This window comes from Saccostrea echinata, unplaced genomic scaffold, assembly GCF_033153115.1.
Source record: "Saccostrea echinata isolate AGI-Se365-2 ecotype Australia unplaced genomic scaffold, CSIRO_AGI_Sech_v1 ptg000003l, whole genome shotgun sequence".
Classification (NCBI taxonomy): Eukaryota; Metazoa; Mollusca; class Bivalvia; order Ostreida; family Ostreidae; genus Saccostrea; species Saccostrea echinata.
Window position 1 is genome coordinate 5,852,549 of NW_026889752.1, and position 18,557 is coordinate 5,871,105.

General features: G+C 32.5%; 2 protein-coding genes across 3 annotated transcripts in view; both read right to left on the reverse strand.

Moving 5' to 3' along the window:
- The window catches only part of LOC133178795 (uncharacterized), a 43,791-nt gene extending 25,613 nt beyond the window's left edge, over nucleotides 1–18,178 (reverse strand). For both annotated transcript variants that reach the window (XR_009720032.1, XM_061313488.1), the window contains exon 1: nucleotides 18,058–18,178. The gene's annotated coding sequence lies outside the window, so the exon portion shown is untranslated. The remainder of the gene's footprint in view (nucleotides 1–18,057) is intronic.
- On the reverse strand, nucleotides 7,169–8,845 carry LOC133178739 (uncharacterized). The gene is made up of 5 exons (XM_061313446.1): nucleotides 8,721–8,845; nucleotides 8,430–8,601; nucleotides 8,053–8,295; nucleotides 7,715–7,824; nucleotides 7,169–7,489 (listed from the first exon to the last, which is right to left on the reverse strand). The coding sequence occupies exons 1-5, from the start codon at nucleotides 8,843–8,845 to the stop codon at nucleotides 7,180–7,182; spliced, it is 960 nt and encodes a 319-aa protein (XP_061169430.1). The 3' UTR covers nucleotides 7,169–7,179.
- Nucleotides 18,179–18,557: the final 379 nt, after the last annotated feature.

The following is an 18,557-nucleotide window of genomic DNA, read 5'->3' on the forward strand; positions in this document are numbered from 1 at the left end:
ATTTCAGTTTTATTGATACAAAAAATATTAAATATTTTGATAATTACTAGTATACCCTTAATTATAAATTGAGTTGTTTTTCAGGACCCCTATATATTCTTCCACTGAACTGACATTTCTTTATTTCAGGATAATAACTGTTCATGCGCAGTCGCCTGATTCTTGGGATCGGGGCTAGTCTGGTTTCGGCCAACCCATAATGCTCTGCAAAGTAGTGCGGAACGTCATGGGTAGGCGTGGCCGAAACCAGGCTAGACCGGGGCATACTAGAAACTTCCCCCGGCTTTTATGAAAATATGTATTAATTTTTTGTATAAAAATAGCACTTTTCAATAAAGAAATGAATATCTCTAGTAAGCACACTGTGTTTGACATGAGAATAACTCAAAAAATTATTTTGTCAATGTCTCGTTTGATATTGCCTACCTATCTTAGCAAATTGGGAATCAAAAATCGCCAAAATAATCTAAGATATTGAGATTTTCAAAATATAAATACATGAATATAGATATTGGCAATATTTACAGCGAATACAAATAAAACTTAGAGATGTAGCATTGTGTTTGAAAAGGGCAGCCAGAGAAAAAAACAACTTACCTAAAAATCTTGACAAGCAAAAAAAACAAACAAACAAACAAACAAAAAACCAAAAACAGAGGAAAATTCTTCAAACTCGAAAATTCTATTTGCGGGGAGGGGGTCCAACTTCTATTAGTACCAAATTTTACTCATAAGTCACTACGTACATTGCCCTTATTTGACTAAACTCCGGGGGGGGGGGGGGGGGCAATGACTATCTGGGATATAGTGAGCCTTCCGCTCTAAACGACCATAGTGAGACTCCCCCTTCCGTGTTTGGTTTTGATTTTATTTACATCGACGATGTATATATTGCATATTTAGATAATGATCTTTATATATATATATATATATATATATATATATATATATATATATATATATATATATATATATATATATATATATATATATAAGATTAATAGTTTCAAATGAATCAATATAAAAGTGCGCATTAAAAATTTATCGTGCACAGCAGATTATTGCATTGTTCCCAGACGATTCTTATCAAAAGAAAAAAAGACATAATTAGTTTAACAGTAAAGAGGTCATTACCCGTGCAGTTTACCTATGTTTACCTGCAAGGTTAAGATGCTTTAATTATAAAAATCACTATCAAAATGTTTTAATAATTTATTCATATATTTATTTATTCATTCATATAGGAAGGAGAACTTTTATCCAAACACTGATAGTTAGTATAAAAACATTGTTTTACAATTAAAAAAATATTCGGAAACTAAATTAAAGGGGGGAAGTTTCGCTATGAAGGGGGAAGACTGACTATATAGTGAGACTTTCCCCCGGAAGACTGGATATATAGTGAAAACTTCCCCTCGATTGATAAAGTATTAATTTAAGCCAGAAAATTGAAAAATCGCGAATAACCCCGGCCCGGGTTTGCGTACCTAATTTTACCAACACTCGCGCGCAGCGAACATCCTGCCACCTAGCGTTATAATGCCGCATTAAATTCACACTACTTGTATTCGTCTTCATTGAATGCGCTTCATGGTTTGCGTGACTGAATTTACATTTGTAATAGAGATGATCATAATTATTTATTAAAGAAACTGTATCAATTTAAAAGAAAAAAGAACGTATTTACAAGAATAAAGCAACATAAAAGTAAGGACAAAATGAAGAATGAAAAAAGTTCAAAGTGAAATGTAATAAAGACGAATATGAAAACAATAAAGTGACATATAGTTACAATAATAACAAAGAATAAAGAAGTAGGCAGAATAAGAATAAACGCAAGATAAATAGACTTTTGGCGGTAATTCCCTTCCATAGACGTATTGCATAAATACACCAGTATTTTAAAATTTTAATGCAACAATATATTTATCAGTCAGTTTTATTTTTGATGATGATTTATTGAGTAGACTTCTACATGTTTCCCGGCTTTGATTATACTCGGACAAGATGATACAAAGAGATTCATATTATTTGTTATATATTAAATTTTCACAACTTCATATTTAAGTAATATGCTGTCATAGTTTTTATTAAACAGACAAATGAGAGAGAGAGAGAGAGATTCGCCCCCCCCCTTTCTCAAATGTTTGTACCTATATCAAATAAAATTTCTTAATTATTTTCTAAATATACCAGGCAATGAAAAAACTATTTTTATCACCAAACCTATTTGTGTTACAGTCATAATCGGTTTTATTTTCCTGCTTCAAGTTCACACGAAGTCCACGTGCTTGACCTTTCAATCAAAATCATTCGACACTGTGCAGGTGTGCAAGTCTCGTCACACCGAAGGCAAAGTGGTACGTATCTCCAAGAAGTTTAAACATTTTTTCTTATCATTTCTAGATCTGATTCCAACATTTCTAAAAATAAAAATAATAATAAATGAATAAAATACATTGGGAATAAACACTTGGAATGATTAAGCCGCTTGAATTTGAAACCTACTCCCTGCCAATCTAAAATATCACCGCCGGCACATGTATATTTTGAACTACTATTGTTTAATGACTTTGTTTAGATGCATGTTTGTTTTGAGACTGAAATTTTTGTGCTACAAAACACATTAACTTCTATTTAAATGTTAATTAAAATATACTGGAAATACTAACTAAGTGACGGATTTACGGGAAAGGGGGGGGGGGGGGCTCTTAATTATATCTAATGGTAACAATATAAAGTTACGGTGAAAAATATCATTACTGGAGAATCACTTTTGTTATATTAATGATAATCATGTTATAAAAGCATTTCTCTCTCTCTAATTAAAGAGTTTATATTTGTAAAGTAGAAAAAAATTCTATAATGTATTACATTTTAAACAAATATTTTTTTTTTTTTTTTTCAAACCACACTATCAATTTAATTCCCTCTAAAGATATTTAATTAACTTGATACCTGCAGTACTGTTTATAATCCTCAGAATTAGTTCTAACATGTATTTCTGTATTATTTGAAAAAAAAAATGTGTTAGAAATAAATATTTTCGTATTTCTGCTGAAGTTGGTAAATTAATTGACTTCGATTATCATCTATCCATTAACGATTTATCGTCTTTAACATAACAACAAAATGTTGCAGTGCTTGAAGCATCTGTATATTGTCCGTATTTAAATTTAATGTTTCAGCATCGTTCTACATAGGTACATACATGTACTTATAAAAACATTTTTTTTCCAGATAAATTTTAATAAATAACCTAACAGCTAAGTTAGAATAATGAAAATAAATATTGTAGATAATTTTTTCTTTAAACACGATATGTTAATTATTAAATTTGTAAATCCTTACTTTAAAAAAGATAAGTCATTCACTTCGGAGTTCCGAATGACAATAAAGACTGAACGATAAGTGAACGCTGAACGCAAGGTGAACGCAAAGTGAACGAACGAAAAGCGAACGCTGAACGCTTTGTGAACGGTGAACGCGAGCGCGCGGTGAACGCTGAACGCAAAACTGTGAACGGAGAGCGAACGGTAAACGCACGGTGAACGAACGGTGAACGCACGCTGAACGAACGGTTAACGAACGGTGAGCGAACGGAAAAATGGGAAAGTAGAACGTTTCAGGGACTGTACTTAGATGTACCATACGATAAATAGATACATACGATCAACAATAGATATAAATTGATATCATTGTCATTCCTCTCTTGATGTATATAAAGTCCACAACAATAAAATATTTCATTTGCATTTTCTTAGGAATTGTTCATCAACATTCAACATACTGTTTACATGTTTATGTTACGTTTGTCCCAGAAATCCCGCGAGATTTGTACATTTCCCTCTCACAAAAGAGCGTACTAAGAAGTATAACTCTTCCGTAGTGGAAATAGAACGTATTGCAATACACATCGCTGACGTTTAACGGGTTCATAAAAAGGGGACAGACAGTGCACCCGTCCTTTTATCGAATATTTTCTGCAAAATCTTAAACAATTGGAAATAGAGCATTATGCATTTTTTTAGAGTCCGTAAAAAATTTAAATTGGGTCGGTTATTTTATTCCATAACATATTTTACCTTTTTCATATTTGCGTAAATAAAATAGTGCATGATTGACTGGATTTATCAGTCATATTTATCAATCCAGGTCATGCATGCGCATTCTGAAATTGTAGCGATTTATTACAAATGAATATACAAGTTTAGCTTTTGAAAAAAGCTTAGACAGTCAGCCACTGGATTTTAATTCCTTGTTGGAACGTTTTCCAGTATTAGGAAACATTCTGTTTATTGAGCTTTGGTGGTGTTTTGTTTAATCAGCAAGGGTTTTTTTCTTGTTTTTTTTTTTTTTTAATCTTACTGCATACATGAAATGAAAGAAGGAGGAGGGATAATGAATTTTTAGAGGTCATTTAAAAATATCTGAGATAATTATTCATATTTCAATTGATGCAATCAGCAAGTTTTTTTTAATCATACTGCATACAGGTTATGTTAAAAAATGCCTGAAAATTGAAATTAGCAATGAAATGATTATGGATAGTTTTCCTATGACGTATATTGCCTCGGGGTTATTAATAAATTGAACTGGGTTGAATAATGAAGGGGTCTGGGGATGTAGACCTACAATATTGCGGCCATGGGGAAATAACTCTTGCTTAAATCACCTCAATGGAAAACCATCTATCATTTTTGAATTCAATTGAGAGTAACATTGAATAAAATATGAATCAAGGTATATTAATGATTATTTGAATGGACTGTTTTGATTATTGCACACAATAATTTAAGGGAATGCAATAAACTTTTTTGAACAAAGTTATTTTAAGAGTAATTAAATTAATTTGTGCAATAATTAAAAGTGTGTTCAAATAATGCATGATATACCTTGGACGCTCTATATTACAACGGAAATGCTAGTTAACACTGTTATGAAATGAAACCCAAGACCTTTTAAAATGAAATGCAAGTTAAGTGGTTGGTCCAAGTTCACATATTAAAATGATACGATAGTATCTCAATTCATTTCCCCCAGAAATGATGCTGATGTTGATTTCCATTCTGGAATTTGAAGGCAAAAATCTCAGAAAGAAAGAATCAATACTAGTGTCAATGCTTGTATTTATTCAAATAAAGAACAAAAAAAAAAAAACAAAACAAAACAAAAAAAAAAAAAAAACAAAAAAAAAAAAAAAACAAAATACGAGTTTAAAACTTTAACAATCTCTATTCTACTTTCATTTCCCTGAAATAGTTAACCATGCATGTTTCAATTTAAAAAATGAGAGACAAATGTTTAAAAAACTGTCTTTCTAAAATTTCTTTTCAATCTTAAATGCCAAGAGAGATGAAGAAAACATGGACAAAACAGACCTAAACCTGAATGGCATATGCACAACCTTAGTAAATAACTATATTTCTAATACTACAATATAAAGTACAAGTAATCAAAATTATCCGAAGAAAAAAAAGACAAATTGCCCTTTAAAATGAAATGTTTTGTAAGAGTACAATGATTTTATGTTCTTTTATTAAGAAAAGAATGAAAGCAAATGTAATTATGAGTTCAGAAATTTTTTTCTTTATACCAGTAAAAAAAAAATATAGACACAAATGAGTATGTTTTTTTAATTAAACAGAGTCTGTGAGTCTGTATAAGGATTCAAAAGGCTTACAAGAATTTACAACTACATGTACAATATAATTAAAACTTACACTTGTACAAGAGGTAGATGAGTTACCTGAGTTTAACAGATTTTAAAACTTCAAGTAAAAATGTACAAAAATAATATATACTTGAGGACAATATAGTAAAAGGAATGTGAGTTATCATTTTAGTAAACAAAATTGCCAATATCTTGTAAATTATGCAAGAAATGTACCACTTGTTATTAGTCCCCTACCGGTGAAACCGGAGGGGACTATAGGTTTCCTCTGAGTCTGTCCGTCCGTCTGTCCGTCCGTCTGTCTGTCCGTCTGTCTGTCTGTCTGTCTGTCCCTCTGTCTGTCTGTCAGTCTGTCCCACTTGGTTTTCCGCACTTTTTTCCTAAACGCTTGCAGATATTGAGCTGATTTTTGGTATGTGAGTGTATTTTGATGAGTTACAGATCAAGTTTGAATTTCGTTCCGCTTCATTGATTTTTGACGGAATTACGGCCTTTTCAATTTTTACGGGTTTTCCGCAATTTTCTTCTAAACGCTTGTAGATATTGAGCTGATTTTTGGTATGTGGCTTTACTTTGATTAGTTATAGATCAAGTTCGCATTTCGTCCCGCTTCATTAATTTTTGACAGAATTATGGCATTTCCAATTCTTAACGGGAACCAGATTACATGCACTTGCCGGTAGGGGACTAATATTGCTAATGCAATACTCTCAGAATGCTTGCTGACTAAGCAATACATATATGGTACAAACAATGTTGGAAATTACCTAATACAAATAGCAGCTTCTCATACACATGCCAGAAATATGCCAGCTTATGACTATTTGTGAAAAAGAGCTACATCATCACAAAAATGGATCAACTAGCTATGTTATAAAAAATGCAAGTCAAAATATATTTACACAAGATGCATTTAGAATTTCACACCAAATAACAGAATTCCTTTAAAAAAGAAAATCATCATAGACATGTTAACTAAACACTGTTACACACATTCACTGGTATTAACGGTGTAAATGTTTATCGGTTACAGGTGTATGTATACAATATTAATGTACCAGTATTGTATACATTAAAATTTTCTACAAATCTTATTGAAACCTTTATGCATCTTTAATTAATAACACAGTAAGTGTTATACAAGATACAATCAAACAATTCTAAAACAAAGATAAGCAATGATGTATAAAATATATACAAACCAAAAAGAAATTAAGAGTAGTTACATAGCAACAAGTTATGAACTGTAATTTCTACCACATCAATTGTATTCACTTCTCTTGATTAATAATAGTAAGTATCGTTATCAATCCAGTCCAGGAAGAACATTATGGAATAAGTCCAGAAAGAACATTATCGAATAAGTCCAAGAAGAACATTATTGAATAAGTCCAGGAAGAACATTATCAAATCCAGTCCAGGAAGAACATTATCAAATCCAGTCCAGGAAGAACATTATCAAATCCAGTCCAGGAAGAACAATCTTTTGACACATTTGTTAAGTTTTAAAATTTTCGAATGGTTGTTATCTTGTTACTTTGAAATGAAAATTTCACTCGAATTGGCATCTCGGCCTTCAGGTTATTCAAGGTATCATCTTTGTTGTTTAAGTCGGTTTTCAAGTTCATGGATTCTAACAATTGTAGCAGTCCTTCAGTGAAAACTGTGAAGACACTCATTTTATTTTCATAATTGATGAGTAGTTTTAAAATGCCACCATAACCAGCAGAGTTAATGGTGTACTGAATTGAACAATTTGGACAGCGGAAGTCTTCCCCGACCTTTTTCTTACAGCACTTTTGGATAAGGCAGCACCTATAAAATTATATGAATTAATAATTCAGAGGGGAAATATGAATAAATTAAGATTATGAATTGAAAACTCTGGAACATTTTTTAAATTCATTAACTATACTTTACAGTGTTGCCATTTATACCAATAGTGTGCTTCTTACAATTCTTTTATGTGTTACAAGCATTAGTAATCAAATTGAATACTTATTAAAAGTGATACATGTATAAACAATTGACAATTTTTACCTGTAAGTAAAAAGGCTCTCAATTCCAATTATGGTCCCAGTTGGCATAACTGTACTTTCCTCTTCACTATCTTCTTCGTCATCAGATATTTCAGCAAAGGAAGGGATGAACTAAAAATCAATTCTTTCCATTAAATCACATGAGAAAATCAGCGACATGAAATATAGGTTAAAGCTGTAAAAAATTTAAAACTGTGAAAATAATTGACACAAAGGAATATATAGAATGAAACCTTACAACATTATAAAGAAAAAAATATATAACTATTTAAAAGATGTTGAAAGAAAAGTTCAGGAAAAAAAGAGGTATAAAAATTTAATTAATAGTTTATAAGTTACCTCTACTGCTGATTGAGATGATCTGTTCGAGAGGACAGGTTTCTGTGCTTTTGTTTTGGCATCGTATGTTTGAGTGGTTGTAAAATTATGCAGAGCAACGAAACTGCCTTGTTGAATTGGTGTATCAGCGAAATCCCTCCACAAAGCCACATTAATGATACCACTTCCATCCTTTACTTTAAGTCTTTTAAAAGGAACCTCTTCCCCTGTGTTTCTTAATCTTTTTGTGGTAGGTGAGCATGCCTAAAGGTGAAATAAATTAATATTATGCTCAATTACCATTAAGGGAAAATAAAGATGAAAATTAAATGTTAATTATCCCATATTAGAATTTATTTATCAGATATATTGTATGTTGTAACAGCTAGGATACATACAAGGATAACTTTCCCTTTCACAGACACTGTGCTTTTCAAAGGTGACGTTGCTGCATTTATTACAGACAAGCAGTCTGGTTTCTTTTGTGCCATGTCTAGGACCTCCTGTGGTACAGTTACCATTTCTTTATTTGTTGTAAAAACATTCGAGACTTGAGTTACAACCAGACTTCTACAATGAACACAGTACAGAATAATATATGTGTACATGTGATAAATTTATGAAAGACATTTCATTAACATGTAAGACTTTTAAACTCTCATTAAAAAATAATGTAAGGAAATATTTACCCATCTGCTTTTTTTACGAAGTCTGAAAGGATAACAGCTTCATTTACTCTAAATAAGGGAAATTTTCCAGTATCATAGATGTTGACCTCTGTGTGAGTTTTAGTATCAGCAACTTTTGCTGTCATCATTTGACTTGCTCCTTTTTTTTTTTGGAAATGTATGATGTCGGAGCTTGGACTTCAATCACTTTCACAGTTAGGAATGACTTAAGTGTGTGTTCTCCCTGCAGGTTTTTCACGTCTTGTAATGTTTCCACAACTGTTAAGAAAAAAAAGTTCTTTTATCATTCAGTGGAAAACAAATAAAATAATAGGCCTATATAATGCATTTATTTACAATATTATATTTCAAGTCATTTAAATTTGACTTACCAAATATCTTTAAAGAAGATTCCAATGCTTTGGGTAATATTTGAAATAATGAATACACTAACTAAATACAAACTTTACACAGCATTTTTTTGTTAAATTTTCAAAAGGCAGATGTAATTAGATGCAAAGTAACTTCAACTGTGGTATCTATATCTCTAATATGCATTTTAACATAATTTGAAAACATTTTTTTGTTACTGTTCATCTTTTTTTCTGTGTAATCTTACATATTCTTCAATAACACTTTGATCAGCAGTTATTTTATTTAAAGCTAGGCTTAATAATTGTACATTTTCTAATGTTCTAACTCTACTTAGAGCAACATAAGCTTGGCCGTGCTGAAATAATGAGTTGTTCAAAGATATTGCTGCTTTATCTAAGGATAACCCTTGCACCTTATGTACAGTTGCTGCCCAACATGGCATTAATGGAAACATTTCTCTAATTATATAGCGACCATGACTTAAAAATTCTTGCCTGTACATCGACAGAGTTACTGAACCATTGCTATTGCAGACACTAGGTGGAATCTTTTCAGAGTTGTTAAACATAACATTTAAAGTATTTACAATTGTTTCATTTTCACTAACTAATACACTAGAAATTACACCACGAGCACCATTTATTAATCCATATTTCACACATAAATTTCTGAGCAACATAACTTTTGTACCAATAGATAGCACCAAAACAGATGGTAGTCCACCTGCATCTCTATCATCTTCAGGTATTAATTCTTCATCAACATCTCCATTTACGTTAATATCATTATCTGAGAAATAATGTTTAGCACATATGCTGTAATTTGTTGCATTTATGTTGCTTTGAATTGCACAGTTATGATTTTGAACTTGTTTTCTTGTAGCATAGATGTACAAAATGCTTGGATCTGCTTGATCTTGTGCATAAATTCTACGTTTTAAGATATTAACATCATCAGAATTCATTTGGCCAATGCGCACACGATTTAATAACTGTGCATAGTCTGAGTCATCAGATTGCCTCATATTCTGTTGCAAAAAAAAAAGGTTTAAATAAAGGCCAAAGAATTTCATGCTTGAAAGTAAATTCTCCTCGCACTGGACGTAGCTGAAAGAAGTCTCCAACTACTATGATATTTAATCCTCCAAAAGGCTGGTCATTATTTTGAATTGTTTGTAAACGGTTATAAATAAGCTCAAACATTTGTGAACTAACCATGCTTATTTCATCAATGATCACTGTATGCTTACTTTTTAATTGAGTACGCTTTTTCTTCAACACTGTAGCAGACAACTGACTATTATTAAGATGGTAACCATGTTGAACAGGTAATTTCAATGCAGAGTGAATTGTTTGACCATTTATATTATGAGCAGCCACACCTGTAGGAGCAAGAACTAAAACAGGATCATGCCCAGAGAATAAAGCTGTACAAACCCTGAAATATTGTATGAGAAATTCAATTAAATAACTTTTCCCCACACCAGCTCCTCCTGTTACAAACATCTGAAATATTTGCTTCTTCAACATTGATTGTTTTATGTATCTAAATACATGATATTGATCTCGAGTTAGTCTTTTAAGTTTTCCAGCCAATGTATTAGTATCAATACATGCTGAAAGACAGTGCCATTCCATATCTGTGCTGTCTAGATCCAAACAATTGTCTGTCTGAATTGTTGCATTTGAAACATCTTGTTCTGAGATTAAATTAGAAATATTTTCTGAGTCTTCAAAATCTTCATGTAATGAAAAAGGTTCAGTTTCATTTTCACAGGTATTTGGAGCCATCATATCAAATTCAATGTTTGGCAAATGAATAGATTGAATTATTGAGTCTAACTCTGGCATTTGAAACCCAATCTGTATTGCTTCATTATCAAAAAATCTGTACTTATTTAAAAACGCATCTTTAACACAAGAGTAAGGTTCTAAAAATTCCTGTGCATTTCTATGGGGAAAAAACAGAAGTAAATAGCTGAAGTAATAATCATCGCTACCCCGTCTAGGTTTACAACTTCTAACAACTGCTGGACGTGTGCGTCTTTGTATGTAAACATCTCCAGGAATTGGTAATTTGTAACTTTCAATTGTTTTAGCCAATTTCCGAACTACTTTAAACTGCCGACAAAATGAAAACAATGACAAAGAATTAAAGTGTGTGGGTCTAACATAGTAGTAGTCATATATGTTGTTTTCAAAAATGTCTGTTGAATTTAGTGGCAGTTGGTTTAAGAGACTTTGTGGTTTTAATTTTTTAAATTGTTTCTCAGGAGTGTATGTCAGAACGTTTACAACTTCCCTAGAAAACCATGTCAACTGCAAATGACCTATTCTATATGCTGCTTCTTGGGCACTTAAAGTTCTATGTTTTAGAATACAAAAGCCAATTTTGCAGAGTTTTGACCTTAATGGTGGTGAATTAACCGAGTCTTGAATGTTTCGCAGTGTCTCAGCTAATGCGTTTTTTAAAGTATTTGGTTCTGATTTGCATATATAGCTACAAACATAGTATGCAACACCAAAAGGTCCATTTACCATTTGGATATCCATGTTTGCTTGCCAGTGAAGTAAAATTGTTGGATTGTAAACATTAACCATTGAATCTTCAGGACCTCCTTTAGTTTCATAGAATTTTTTATTTCCAGTAACATCTACTCCAGCAATAATGTGTGTTTTATTGCATGGCTCATAAGGGAATGAAAATCTACAGGAATTCCCCCTTAAACATGTTGGTCTATGACTATGAATTTGATATTTTTTTACATATGAAGAAAGAATACTACTTTCATTTCTAGGAAAGGTTGTATGAATAACTCTGTCTATGTAATTTACCAATTCATTTTGAGATGAACTATTGAAAACAGATGGCACATTTTCAATCCAAAAGAAAATATGCAAATGTGGACTTCCTCTTGCTTGGAATTCAATGCGAGCAAAATAGTCAAGTACTTTACCAAGAGGCTGAGCAGGACCATTCACTACATAACGTAACAGTGCTCTCCATCTTCTTTCAAAATGTATTCAGTTAAAAGTGGGTTTTTTTGAACAGCTGATGGAAGTTGGTCAAGAGGTACATTTAAAGTACTTGCCAATTCAGGCCAATGATATTCATTAGCAGAAAGTGTCATAAATAATGTTGGACAACCAATATTTCTAATCATGGCTAACAGATTAAACAGAGTGTCTTTCCAGTATGCCACAGTCCCCCTGATCTTTTTCATGAACATAAGTTGTTTACCAAATCTGGGTTATTATTTAAAGATTGCAATTCACCTAACTGCAATAAACTTTGTCCAGATGAATGTTTCCGTACTCTCATTTAAACAGAAACAACCTCAAATAATTTTAATTTTTCAAAGGTGTTCACTGGACTTAGGAGGTATGATACATTTGTCCTCCAGAGGTCATCAATATTATATAACCTTGCTTTATAGTACTGTAATAAAGTTAACTTTTTCAATCTCTGAAAGTTGTAGCCATATTTTCCGTAAGGAAACAAAGTTGGGAATGCCATTTCTTCTCCACTTTGCAACTTGATTATATCTTTAAGTGAAGAAGAAATGGGTAAATTATAAGAATTACAATTAAGCCGGAAAACATCTGACATATTTATGTCTGGAATGTTATAATTTTGTTCTATTGTTCCTATTTCAGGTATATCTGCTATGTCATAAGTTATTTCATTTTCAGAAGCAGATAAAGAGTCCAATACATTCTCTATATCTAGGTCATTGTACAGCTGATTATTGAGCATCAACCATCTTAATGCACACTCCACTTTACCCACATTTACAGATTTTGGAATTCGATTGTTACTTGATGGAAATATTATTGCTAAATTTTGATCATTCATGCAAGATTTCAGTCCATGCAATACGTCAGTTACATTCAATGGCAAATGTATTACTAATCCTTTCATACCAAATTGACTGACTGGAAAAGCAGGCAACAACACTAATGAGAAAAAAGTGTTTAACTGTGAAATGCACCTCTTCTCTGAAAGGGAGAGTCCTTCTAATTCTTTGGGTATTTGGCCAGCATCTAAGTTATTAAGAACATAATCCAAAGGAGGCATATCTCCTTTTTTTAAGCATGTGTAACAAAATCTGCATAATGAACACCCCTTTGACACATTGAACTGCTCAAATACTTCTCTGGAAATAACAACTTGATTTTTAAACAAGATCCGCTTGCAGACAATGCAAGAATGTTCTGGTTTCATGTTTATCTGATTAACAAATTTCTGACACCTACTGACTTGAAAAGTAACATTTTGATGGGACCTATCAAGTTCTGCAATTGGGGCTTGTTGTAAGTTGTCAATCAAAGTGTTTAAAGGATGTTGGGGCATATGTACATTGAGTACATTATCTTTAGAAATATCAACATTGAAATATTCTTGATTCAAAGAGTAACTATGATCAGTTTGCAAGACGGGTCTACTTGGATGAGAATTTCCCCTGGAAAAATTGAAATAATCATGGTCAAGCATTACATAATATTCATCATCATAGTCAACATTTTTAGTCGTGCACGGTTCTTTGCCAGAAAAAAATTTTTCCCTGCAATTTCCCATCATTTTTGTCTGTCTTGCTTTTAAATGACATATTATTAGGTTTTCCTGCATTTGTCTGATTTGTCATTCTTGAGTTAAAAGCAGAGTTAAATATAGCTTTTCCTGGACAAGAAGAATTTCTTCTTACTGTTTGAAATGGATTAACTGTTTGAAATCTGACTGATGATAACTCAAATGTTAAACCACTATACTCTGTTGTTAAATATCTTGATAAAGATTCCAAATCTGTGAAAGTAAGTATTACAGCTGTACCATTACTACATCTTGAGCCATCCTGATTACAGCTGTGTGAATCAAACACAGAATACTCATTTGTTAGCTCATTGTGTGACAATGCAAATGAATATTCAGAAAAAGTAGCAAGCACACTTGAGCTAGACGAAAAAGCATCAGCAACCCCTGATGATATATTTACAGAACCAGAAGCAATATCACCCCTTTCCCCAACAATTCCATACCAGGATACTTCATTCACAGATACTTCAAAATCCACCCCATGATTGAACAAGTTATGCAAATAATGTGGTATTTCATTATGCTGCAAATTTCTGGGTGATATTTGAAGATTTTGTATTGTTTCAATATATCTGTGGTGTCCTTCTTGAACTATTCCATCAATATTTACAAATGTCCAGTCAGTAATTTCCGAATGAAATGCAAGAAAGCATAAAGCTACACATGCAATGACAGTACATTGTCTTCCTGCATATGCAAGGTCAAAAAAAGGATATCCTTGGTGTAATGATCCTTGAAAAGATCTCATGATAAGGCATTCAAAAATACCAACTATTTAAAAAAAGTGGTTTTTAAAACTTGCTATGGAACAAATACAGTAATTAAAATTACTTACCTCCTTCACGGTCCTCTTGAACAGTACTGCTAGAGTCTGAAGACATTGCCATTTTGGGTGTCACTGACAGAACGTAATCCCATACACAGATAGAAAAGACTGAACTAAAAGTTGCAACGCAATTTCCATTTTTATACTCAGGTTGCGGACGTCGGTGAAGGCACCCTTAGCTACAGCCGTTAAGACAATGGGCGAGCCGCCCTTCTCACCGAATTTGTGTTTCATTGTCTATTTCACTTTATTGTTCCATAACAGTGTAGCCATACGTGAGCCCCAAATATACACGATTAAGAACGAACAATTGAAATACATAATCTGGGTAGTTTTTAAAGTACATAACTTTCAAAAAACAGTAAATATTTTAAAGAAAAGGTAAATAAATGGGCCGTACTTACAGGTGCCTTGATTGTTAGAAAGTATTTAAATCTTAAAAAACAATGTTCCACTATAGATATATCATATGAACGTAAACATAAATCTTAATAATACTCAATGAAAAGGTTTCAAGGGTCACGCATCACGCATACAATGATATTACACATTTATATGCTTCGCTGCGTAAAACACAGGTAAGAACTGCGAACCAGCTATTATCGACCAGTTTACTTTAAATGCTGCAAGACGAACCGCTTTCGGCAAACCTCGGCTGATTCCGTCACCTTCGTCAAACCTAAGCGGCGCCTTTGAAAAAAAAAGTCCGTTCAGTAAGATCTTTTTTTTAGCTATTTACCTGTAATAACAGAGACACGACGTAGAGAATAGATCTATATATTTTCATTTTAAAATCACTATTACGAAAATCTTTTACGAAGTTATTTGGAATGACTTACTTTAGACTGCGAACAAGTTAAAGTAAACGAACCAGTTTATTGTGAAACCTCTGGGAAATGTTTTCGTTAAGTAGCTTTATTATCTGAGCTAAAATTTGCCATAAGTTGTTGAACAGAATAATCTGTATGAAGAAGAAAGTATGCATTTCTTTGTAAACCAATACACAGAATTCTTTATCCTGTTATCATGGTTATTTAGCTGTTTTACGTTCATTAGTTTCCCACAATTCCTAGAGCGCAAGCGCATTTGAAGTTCTTCGTATGATAACTAGTCAGCCCGCGGGCTGACTAATTACTGCTGAAAAATGTATCCCACTCTGTACTCATAATATTCAAGAGAGATAATAAAGAGGGAAGGCGTGTAGATTTACGCTCAAATTTTATCGATTGAAGTTCAATACATTTTAAAGTATAAAATACATTTTGTATTCATAGTATAATTAACACCGAAGGACATAATGTAAAGCCTATATTTAAATACACTTGCACCTCTTGATTCTGAGAGAGGTAAAGTGGCCTGGCGGATTTTGGAAATAAATAGTCTGTCTTGAAAATATTGAAAATAAATTATTTGTCTTCGACCGGCAAGAAAATAAATAGTCTGTCCTTAACTAGTATTTCTACCCCCCCCCCCTCCCCCCGAAATAGAGTTTCCCTTTTTTTCTTTTGCTTGTCAACCTTATTTCAGAGTAAAAGAAAAGAAGAAAATAAATAATCTGTCCTTGACTGATATGATGATATGAAGATAAATAATTTGTCTCGAAAATTTTTGCTAGCCCGCCCCCCCCCCCCTCTTTCAAAATCAACTGGTCGTCCCCTAATTGGACGCGTAGTGTATGCATGCATTTTCTTAAGATGTATATATTATATAGGCTATAACAAGGAACGATCGTCTCTACTTCTTTTTTTTTTTTCACTTTTCCGGCTTCCCTCCTCTAATCTACTTTTTTAAAACCACCATTCATTCAAGATACGTAGCATCTTTATTTCAAAGAAGAGTAAAGAAATAACTGACAAGAAAAAAAAAGCCTAAAAAGACTGACAAGCTCAAAAATTAGAATAACAAATATCATCATAAATAAATTTTAAAAATAGGAAGTTTCAACTCAAAATTAAGAATTGGAAGGAGAAGGGGTTCCTTCTCTTATATTCGTCAATTTTTAGGCACAATAACGGGGAAGAGCATTTCAAGAATGAATTCGCATCGCATAATTATTAAACATTGTATTAATATGTGATAAATTTGTCCCACAATTGCTGAAATTGCACCTGTATCCTTTCTTAAAATTTGTCTACTGATAAAAACAATCAGAGTGTCAAATTTTTTGCCCCAAAACGATTTTCCGACAGTGATTTCATTTTTGATTTGTGTATTTGATATATAGACCTTGGGCTAAACTATCTTGTCATAATATAGCCAATCAAATAAATGAAAATACCAGATCATATATATTTTTCACACAAATATGATACAATAGAGTGAAATACATGTATGCAGCCACTAAAACTTTTCTTTAGAGAGAGAGAGAGAGAAGAAAGAAGCTATCGAACGTGCATTTTTTTTTTTTTTTTTTTTTTTTTTTTTTTTTTTTTGTAAGCAAAGATATGTACATATACTAATTTAGTATTTTGACATAATTATTGACAATTATGAATACGAGTTCCCTTCTCGGCAGAAGTATTCGTTAACGTGTGGATATTTATAGTACATTATACAGGTATAATAAGGTTGTTTGTTGTATACACGTAGATCTATGTACTCAGTTCTAAAGTCCTTCCGTTCATGGTTTAATACATACACGGAATATATTTTTTCAAAGAAAAATCATCATTTTCAGCAGTGATTTGAAACAAAATACTACCATCCCAGAATGACCAGGACTGATACGGAAACATCATGCTTGATCAGGCACAACATTTTATGTGGCGTATATACAAAGGCAGTTATACAAATGGCAAATTTTCTATGGAATAAAATAATCACCTCAAATTCAATTTATTATGGACTCTAAAAAAATTCATAATGTTCTATTTATTCGATAAAAGGACGGCTTGACTGTCCTTTGAGCCAAGCCATATACTGATAGGCGAAGCATGTGCAATTTCTTTGTGGATTAGCAGGAACATATAGTGCTAAATCCTGCATTTTAAGCAGGCATGCAAATATGCACGTGGAGTTCTTAAATAAAATTCCTGAAAATTTAAATCATAACATTTGTTAACTCCCTAGTGCCCCGAATTCGAAGTTATGAGTGGTCCCTACCATATAAACCACTCATAGCTCAAAATCTACTACTGTCTATAACTTACATGTAGCATAGTCCATATGGACCGGATTCTTCTTCTTTCACTCAATTGATCTTCCTGTCCCAATTCTAATATCATGCATGAATTTCAACATATCTTGACCTTTTGTCATTGTGTAAAGCAGTAAACATACTCATATAAATCAAAAATGCATTAATATTTTTTTCTCAATTGCTACAATTTTTACGCTGGTTTTGGACCTTGAACACAACTGACATCATTTCCCATGACAAAAACTCTGTCACCTGCATTATCCTCAATGTTATGGTTTTCAGTAGAATTTTTTTAAGGGACAAATCATTATTTTTGTCTTCAATAATTTTCTGCCTAATTGAAGAATTGGCTTTGTGAGCCAGAGAGAACTGCATTGGATTTATATGGGGTGAAATACAGTCTTCCATATTAATAATTTCATTACCTTGGGGGTCTGAAGAATCTGAATTGACGGTGCTTGCTGTGCTTGTCGAGGTTGCATGATGATGGAACGAAAGTGTTGCAGCCGACGCTTGGATTTCTGGAACTTCTCTTGATGAAGCTGAATTTGTACCATCACGGCTCCCTTCATGCCCCGGACGCTTCGGCCTTGTGTCCTCAACTTGACCTCTCTTGACCTTCGGCATTTCAGCTAAAAAAAATTATATAAGAATATTTACATTCTAGAATTATTTAAGCTTGCATAATTATTACGCTTTAGGCCCTAATAATACATTCGCAAATAAGGCTGCGAGATTCACACAACATCGCTTTTCCTTAGATGCTGCAAATGTCCCATGTAAACCTGATTTTTGTGTTAGTGTGTGTGTGTGTGTTTGTATGAAAACTATTTCAAAACTAAAAATTGGCCATGGAGCGAAATAATTCATATTACTTTAATTAATGCCAATGAAATCAATTAAAAAAAAAAAAAATATTTTTCTT